Source organism: Sinocyclocheilus anshuiensis, unplaced genomic scaffold (assembly GCF_001515605.1).
Source record: "Sinocyclocheilus anshuiensis isolate Anshui unplaced genomic scaffold, SAMN03320099.WGS_v1.1 scaffold1051, whole genome shotgun sequence".
Lineage (NCBI taxonomy): Eukaryota > Metazoa > Chordata > Actinopteri > Cypriniformes > Cyprinidae > Sinocyclocheilus > Sinocyclocheilus anshuiensis.
In genome coordinates this window covers 797,305-806,816 of record NW_015546234.1, presented here as the reverse complement: position 1 = coordinate 806,816, position 9,512 = coordinate 797,305, and the positions used below count along the sequence as shown (strand labels likewise).

The window sequence follows — 9,512 nt, the reverse complement described above, 5'->3', positions numbered from 1 at the left end:
TATATTTGTAGCAATAGCCAAAAATACATTGTATGGGTCAAAATTATTGATTTTTCTTTTATGCCAAAAATCATTAGGATATTAAGTAAAGATCATGTTCCATGAAGATATTTAGTAAATTTCATTCTGTAAATATATTAAAACTTAATTTTTGATTAGTAGTATGCATTGCTAAGAACTTAATTTGGACAACTTTAAAGGCGATTTTCTCAATATTTAGATTTCTTTTCACCCTCAGATTCCAGATTTTCAAATAGTTGTATCCCGGCCAAATATGTCCTAATATGTCCTATCATAACAAACCATACATCAATGGAAAGCTTATTTATTCAGCTTTCAGATGATGTATAAATCTCAATTTTGAAAAATTTACCCTTATGACTGGTTTTGTGGTCCAGGGTCACATATATGCCGCTTTTATGGGCAGGCCTGATGATATTGTAACTTTATATCTTTAAATTTAGTAATGTTTACTTTTTATATAGATTTAGTTTTGACAACCTGCCCACAAGTTGGCCTGGTCAGAAAAAGTCCCATTGACTTTCATATGGCCAGTCCATCCCTGACCACTGGACAGGACTGTCTGCTTGCCTGTGAGCTCATCCCATTTCTTTTAACCGAGAGTGCTGAGTCATTCTCCATATCCCATGAGGCTTGCCTCACGATGTCTCCTTCCTCACACACACATATACACACACTCACTATTATAGCAGTCTAGAGTGAAATTTGTCAGAGATGATGCATCGAGAACAGAATGAGCCTTTGCACTGAACAAGCAAAATAAGTCTGCAGCAATGTTTACCACCAAATTTGAACCTCCTCAAAAGGATTAGTTAGGATTAGTCTCCCATCTAAAATGAAAAAGGAAAACAAATACTTCATCCTCCCACTTTAGAGTCTATCTGCAAGGTTTTAAAGAGACAGTTAACTCAAAAAAATGACAATTTTGTCTCGTGTCTTTTCAAACCTGTATGGTTTACTTTTTTACGTAGAACACAAAAAGAGATGTTTAGCAGTATGTTCACACTGCTCTTTTCCATACAATGAAAGTGAATGGACTGCCAAACTCGAAAAATGTAAAAACTGGGTGTATTTTATTTAACATCCTTTTTGATTTCTTTAAAGTTGTCAATCATGATGCTTTGCCCCTCCCCCAAATGTCTGCCTTTAACAAAATCAATTCTCAATTCCTCCACCAGTGGGCAGCACTGTCACTACATCTCCAAGTCCTCCTCTCCTTCATCCCTGCCTCCCCTCCCCTATCTGTCTCCTCCTCCTATGGGTCATTCATGCACTGGTGTGAACCAGTGAGCGAGAGAGCAAGAGAGAGAGGGAAATCGACAGATACGGCGCAAGCAGTGAAGAGGCTGTAGCAGTAGCATTAGTAGAGAGCGATTCGCAGTCCTTCCCCTCACCCAGCCTAGCATGCAGGCCAGCACCATGGCAGCCGCAGACTCAACCAAGATGGAAGGTTTCTGGAGCAACTGGAAGTGCCAGGGTAGGAGGAAGGGGGTCCATGGGGTACAGGGGATGCAAGATGGGGTTGAATGTGGTGGGACGGAGAGGATGCATGTGCATGTCTGGGGTTGATTTTTTGAGGCTGCTGGATTCTGGAAGATGCTCAGACACACCCGCATTTTTTTTTTCAATCGAGGTCACCGCCATCATGGGCATATGAGCACCAGACTGGGGGGATTTGAGACAGCTGGGCACGCCCTTCCTCTCCTCCCTCATCGTTGTACTTAGGGGGTCCACCCTGAATTCATAGACTCTGTGTGTGTTTTATTAGAATTAATAGGCATTGATGTGCATGACTGCCTCATTTTCAGGTCAGATGCGCATTTGGATGTGGATAGTTCCATAAAGAGCTGTCAAATGCCTTTTCAAGTGTCTTCACGTTTGCTTGCTTGCTTGTGTTGATCATAAAGGCCTTCAGGCTGCATTGGGAGCAGAACGCGACAGAAGAAAAGAAGAAAGAGAGATGTGTGGGGTGTGGCTACCTGACTGTATATAGTCAGCTCAGAGTGCTATCTATGTAAATCCTTTTTATCCTGAAAATTGTTTATTCTGTGAAAGAATGGATGTGGATACATGTGTATGTGTCATAGTGAATTTCATTTATTATCCACTGGAAGACAACTGTGAATCCATCCTTTTAATCAATCCAATACCTAGACTATCATATTAGAGGGACTCATGCAGGAGGAAGAAAACTAGAACAATTTAAGAGGGAGGGTTTCTGGTAGTGGCTATTTATATATTGAGCATTTAGCATCTCTGACAGTTCAAGGGCTTATAAACATAAATAGATCTATTTCAATCAATGTTATGCTTCTTTATGTGAGAGTAATTAAATATTTATGACATTCGGTCTTTGTTCCATTCATATTTAAGATTTTTTTGAAAAAATGAAGTTTGATTATTTAACACATTAGGTACCATGAACTAACAATGAAAACATTTTTACAGCCTTTATTAATGTAAGGTAGTGTTAGTAATTTATAAATGTACTATCGTTAATTTTTAATTCATCTTCACTCATAAAACATCATATAACAAGTTTATAAATGTTAAAATGTATTAGTTTATAAATGTTAAAATGTATTAGTATAATTAACTTTAACCTGGATTAATATATCATGTCAAGTATTTTTTATTGTTATATCGTAATATTTAATGCATTAACTAATATTAACTTTATTGTAAATTGTTACCATTTTTTAAGACTGACTATATAAAAGTCAGTTAGGATTGGTTTTAAGCAGCTATTTAAGAAGATATTTCATTTTGTAGTTTGTATATCTATCTATATCTATCTATCTATCTATCTGTCTGTCTGTCTGTCTGTCTGTCCATTGTCATTATATTGTATCGTTTAATTTCTTATTGTCATTAATGCACACCTGAATTAAGATACGTTGAGCCCTTTCAGTTAGGATTCATTTAGGATTTATTGCCTCCTTATAATGGAGAAGACTCTGTGCAGTTTCTGGTAAAGTGCTCTGTTGGCACTGCAATACTAAGCCATTACAAAAATTGAAACAGATATGAAGATGATAAAAACAAAGGCTTCTCGCTTTTTTAATGCCATAAATGCCAAATATGTTGTACTGTTTGATGACGATGTGCCTGTGTCAGCTCAGGGTTGTATTGTGTTGCCATCTCTTCCTTTAGTCATGCCTGCTGGCTCAGGATTGCTAATATCTGTGTCCCCTAGGTATTGATTCAATGCTATAAAGTCAAACCGCAGGTGCTGGCTTTTCTTAAGTCAGCAGTTTCTGTTTCTCCTCACAGTATGCGGTTTAGTCAAAACTGTGGCGTGAGTCACCACATTGGCCGTTACTGTCTTGATGGTTATTTGGTACTAGGCCAAAACGATCTCTTGAGTTCTTCCATTAACTACAAATCATAAAACAGATTTCATCACTTCACACTGACAAATGTGTTAATCAGTTATAGCACCATTCTTAATAATAAAAACTGGGAACCGATTGGATCAGATAAGAATGGAATGATCCAACTTACATCCCCAAACTCATAAAACCCTTTATAGTCCCAATTTTGGATCTCTAATTTAGAATGTATAATCCTACTCTGGAAATATTGAACCTAGAATTCAAGATGTGGTAAATACTATTGGTTATTCAATAGAGGACCTAAGAGGCGTTTGACAGCCAGGCTTAGCACAGTGTCATATGATCTTACGGATCCATATCATCTTTTAGATTGTGATCAGAGCAGGATGTTGCAGGACATCCTATTTAGCAGCCATTTTTGTAAGGTGTCACTACAACGACAGTGTTATGTATGTCGAAAGTCTATTTTTGAGTATTCATCCCCTTTTAACCCAATTTGCTTGGTGAAATTACAGGGCGCATCAGTATGTGGTTATACATTTGTGAAAGATGGTAGGAGTTGATTCTTCAGTTGTTTGTGGTGATTCTTGCTGTGGTTCAGAATATCCTCACAAAAATACTGTCATGGTAAATCCCATAATAATACAGAAGCTCATTGGTCAGTATACATGTGTGGTACTTTGTCTCTTAGCAACAGTGTTTAAAGGGTTCAAAGCACTTCATGAGGATGGGGGTAAGTGCAACTGGACGGTAGTCATTGAAGCAGGATGGAGACGGGACGGTAGTCGATGAAGCAGGATAGTTCACTCATAATGAAAAATCTGTCATCTTTTACTCACCCTCATGTTGTTTGCAAACACGTTTAACTTTCTTTCTTCTGTGGACCTCAAAAGAAGATATTTTAAAGTATGTTTTTGACCATATAATGAATGTCAATGGGGTCTACTATTCATTGCAAAAAATATCTTCTTGTCAAAATATCTTCTTTTGTTTCCCACAGAAGAAAGTCGTACAGGTTTGAAAACAACATTAAAGCCAGTAAATGATAACATCATTTTCATTTTTGAATGAACCAGTTCATAATATGTATATCCACATCCCAAATGACTTATATGGTCTTGTTGTCTACAAGACCACAGAGTGTCCCATTTGACATTTTAGGTGAAAGGAGGAGCTCAAGAGTGCCCCCTTTGTGCCCTTGATGTGCACTTTCTGATGCGTGCTCTGCTACCCAATAATCTATGCAACATAACGTCAGCAAAGTGGATTCAGAGGCGGGCCATAAGGCTCAGGGCACCATTTGGGACAGGACCCTATGCAGCAGAGTTTTATCATGCTAGTCAGCAGTTGCTCAAGCAAGAATATATATTACATTCCTAAGTTTGCCTAATATTTCAAATCTAACTTGTATTATAATTGTAAGAGTATACATGTATGCCCTATAGACTTGTGCTGTCCCATATAGGGCAGTATGATGAACCAGTCAAGAGGAGTGATTAAACACAGCCATTCATTACTGCTGACTTTTGAATCTCTTTCTGTCTCATTGTGGCATCCATAATGTTTTCTTCACTGTTAAAAAAAATCAAATTTGACAATACAGCATGCAAAATGAACAGAATTCAGAATATATTCTCAAAAAAACAAGTCTTAATATCTTACACAATTTTACTTATCAAGTATATACTGGAAAGCAAGACAAAAACGATTAAGAAAATGATTTGCAGTGCAGTCACACAGTGATAGCTATTTTTAGCAATTCTTGCTCCCAAGGACCAGACGGTTGTTAGCAGTTGTTGTCCTTTAGCTTGATAAAAAGCAAAGGTCTTGCATGAATGAGGAACATGTTGTAGTCAGCAGTGGGGTGTTTTAGCAAGGGGGTCTTTGCTTGTGTGTCTGTCATAGCAGTGTTACCCCTGTTCCCCTCCCCCATCATTTCATTAGCACCTTATTACTCTGTCTGGCAGGCAGCGCTCAGTGAGGGGGGGGGGCAAGCTCCATCGCTATGGAAACTGCATCACTGCTCTCTCCAGTTTCCGTGGCGACCGCACTCCCTTCATCTCATAGCTCAACTGCCAACTTCACGCCGACACATTTTATACGAAGCTCACCTTAATGACCCCATAAACAAGCGTGTGTCGGTGCTTGCTGGGAAAGAGTGGGCGCAATGAGCAAGTGTCCTATTGTGTGTTGATTTCCACCTGAAAATAAATAGAGATATGTTTTTTATTCCACTCTGATACATAGAAAAGGACTGAATATTTATCATTACTATAATGAGCTGTAGAATTATAGTGCCTATGAATTATACATGACGCATGAAGCTTTGCATATTGCATAAAGGAGTGTCTGTCTACACCACACCTTCATAATGCAAACAAAGAATCCCACCGAGGTGTTGTTGGGATCCATAGTGCTAGTGTAGGAAAAGCTCTAACTTAGCACAGCCCAGTTTTCAGGCATTGAGTATGACAGGCAGCCATCCAAGGAAATGATCACAGAACTCTGTTTAGACTCTGAAGCTCCACTTAGCTCAGATACATACCTGTGGTTAGAGTGAAATGCTGCTATCAGGTTATAATTATGAGCTAGATAAGCTGCTTAATTTTTAATATCTTGAGATGTTGCATCATCTTAAATTGGGTGGAAAACAAAGACCAGAGGGAAGAGCTTTGGAAAGGGTGTGGTAAAACAGTGGATTGATGCTATGCGATGTCAGTTAGATATTGCGAATCAATTAAATCACACATTGTAAATCACTGTGTCTAGCTTAAACTGTTTTAAGAAAAAAAAAACACACATTTACTGTATGCGCTCACCTTATGACCTTATGCACGCTCTGATAAGGGGAAGTTCACCCAAAAAATGAAAATTCTGTCATCATTAATTCTCCATTATTTTGTTCCAAACTTCTGCAGAACACAAAATGAGATACTTTGAAACATGTTTGTAACCAAACCATTTAGATTGCCAAAAATACAAAAAAAAACAAAAAACAGACATTTCTCAAATGATCTTCTTTTATGTTCTACAGAAGAAAAAAAGTCATACCGGTTTGGAACGACATGAGTGTGAGTACATTTTTTAGGGTGAACTGTCTTTAAGCATATTTGGTGTAATATGAAATTATTCCAGTTCATTGGCTCACAATAAAACCCTGCTTATTAAATGATCATTATGTATATAGTACCATTCAGACATTAGGCTTCAGACACAATTATAGCATTACTGTCACATTTGGTCTGGGAGATTAAAGATGGACATCAAATTAAATAACATTTGAACAGAGGCACCACGCACTGCCAGATTTGTGCACCTGGTTCCAGTCTGTTGCCATGGCCACCATGCTGTCACTTGGCCGGAATTTATTGTTTCCGAGAATTTGTGCAGAAAGGCCACAGAGACAGAGAGGGACATGGAAAGACATGCATCACTCTGACAGTAGATGATGAAAAAACTGAGTTTACTTAGAGGCACTTGGATATGAAAAGAGCCAATATTTGGAGGATTTAAGAGCAGAAATGTGAATCTTAGGGCAAGATCTAATAACAGCTTGTAACCCTCATTTGGCCTTAAAAAAATCTAGCGTAGCGTTAGTTCTGGCAGGTCACGTTAGTCAAGCTCACATCAGCTTACTCTCAGCTGATCCTCATCTACCTATAGGAATACGACACCTATCTAAGTATTCATATATAAGGTCCCGCAGTAGTATCAGCAGTTTTCGCATTGCTCACTAGCTAATTACCCTCCTCCATCCCCAACTCCTCCTCTGTCAGTCAGGATTCAGCCTTCTGATTCTCCTTTGAATCAGACTAATTCTAAAATGTGTACATAACATTATTGAACTTTAACGATATCTGCAATTACCAATACCGCGAATCCAAACTGTATGCTAATTGTCAATCATCTTTGACGATAGTGGTTCTGACAGAACTGTTGTCAGGATTTACTAAAGACAGAGAAAGTTGTCTTTAGTAAAGTAAAGAAAAGGCGTGGACACAGTGATTTTTGTGGCTGACCTTATTGCATATTCATTTGTTAGAGTGTCTCTTTCAGATACAAAATTTATGGGAGTTGATTATTTAAATGAATCATTCAAGGTGATTTACTAAGGTTTGCAGTAGTCAGTTTTCTGGTATTTGTGCCATCATTTAATGCCCCAAAAAAGCATGTCTAAACCCACTTTGCACCTGTGTTGTTAGATTACACGCACCTGATTACATCAGCTCTGCTTGTTTGAAACCCTATATGCTAATTTGCACTCCTCTTGGTAGTTTGTGTTGGTCATTGTGGAAATGCAGAACTTTCCACTCCCATTGGCACTTTTATAGGATTGCAGTCTCATGTAATTTGCCCTGTTTAGTAAATCTGGCACTTAAAATTATATAAAAGCACATTAATTCCTCTGTTAAAACTTGTCTATTATTTGAACTGTAAAGTTGTTCTCGTAATTTGGGTTTCAGGAATTATTTTGTAATGACAACATATATACGTATATATAACCCAGAAAATGATAGTAAGCTATTTATATACTAAAATCATGTCTTGTGGCTGTACTATTGAATGAAACAGTATTTTAACATTTACGTTTTGGCCTGATTTACTTCTTTTGCAAGTATGTAAGAATATGATGGACAAGTCAAAATTAATTTTTGTGGTAATCAACAATAAACAAGTACAACTTAACCACAAGGAATAACCTAAGTCATTCCAAACCTGTGAGACTTTCTTTTGTAGAACATAAAACAGTTTTGTTTACCATTGACTTCCATTGTATTGACAAAAATACAAAATACAAAAAAAAAAAAAGATTTCTCAAAATATCTTCTTTTATGTTCTACAGAAGAAAGAAAGTCATATCAGAATGACATGAGGGTGAGTAAATCTTTGGGTGGTCTATCCCTATAATCTCCTCTGCTCCCATGGCCTCATGGGATAACAAAGTATTCACTGGTTTACACTTCAGAATCTGAAGCAGATACTATATTTTTGCCTGTTCTGTCATACTCATTATATTCAGACATTCTGCTCATTCGACTTCTTTTTGCATATTATGAAGCAGGGATGTATACATATGTGGACATAGGCCTTCTGTCTGATTCTGCAGGCTGAATTCAGGCATATTTTTGAATGCACTCCTGTCTGTTTGTGTAATCATTGTGTTATCTCTGACTCAGCTCTGATGCAGGTTGATTCACTAGTTGTTACATCATCGTAGGTCATGCCATTCAGTGGATGCTGAATTGTGGATCCTAAAACAATCAATGAGAAACAGATTTATGGCATACTGTAAACCACTACCACCCATCCCATCTGTGATTCTGACCCCACCTGAACTTCTTTCACTCTCTCTGTTCATCCAGTGATGGAGTTGCTGTACTGGCGGAACCTGAAGCAGAGTGGACTGGTGTTTGGCAGTTTACTGCTGCTGCTTTTCTCTCTGACGCAGTTCAGTGTGGTCAGCGTGGTGGCCTATCTGGCTCTGGCCGCCCTCTCTGCCACCGTCAGCTTCAGAGTTTACAAGTCCGTGCTGCAGGCTGTGCAGAAAACAGATGAGGGACATCCCTTCAAGTAAGCCTGCTCTGTGTGTGTCGCTCAGTGTCATTCAATGAGTTACTAACAATGTTTTATTGTGGATGCAGAGCATATCTGGAGGTGGAGATGTCACTATCCCGTGATCAGATGCAGAAGTACGCAGAAAACGCCCAGTACTATATCAACAGCACACTGAAAGAACTGCGCAGACTGTTTCTGGTGCAGGATCTGGTGGACTCACTAAAGGTGACCCTCCGTTCAATTTAATCTACACCGGGGGCAGTGTTGGGAAGGTTACTTTGGAAATGTAATAGGTTACAGATTACAAGTTACCCTATTTAAAATGTAATAGTAGTGTAACTTTTTCAATTATTTTATTAAAGTAATGTAACTGATTACATTTGATTACTTTTTGATTACTTTTCTAAATTTCTAATGAATGTTTATTTGCAACTGTTAATCATTTTCAAACATTTACACCATGCAGGGTTAACCTTACAGTAGTGCTCAGACTTTCAAAATCCTTCATCACTTGAATTAAGATGATCAAATTTGAACACATCCACCACAAAATCAGACTTTAGTACCGCCTTTTACTTTGAGATTGATCTGAAGTTCAAT

General features: G+C 38.0%; 1 protein-coding gene across 1 annotated transcript in view; it reads left to right on the top strand.

The window, feature by feature from the left end:
- LOC107701456 (reticulon-1-like) overlaps positions 1 to 9,512 on the top strand; it is a 32,477-nt gene that overhangs the window by 18,181 nt on the left and 4,784 nt on the right. The window contains exons 4-5 of the mRNA XM_016503458.1: positions 8,720 to 8,927; positions 8,999 to 9,137. Coding sequence (XP_016358944.1) covers positions 8,720 to 8,927; positions 8,999 to 9,137 — 347 coding nt within the window. The remainder of the gene's footprint in view (positions 1 to 8,719; positions 8,928 to 8,998; positions 9,138 to 9,512) is intronic.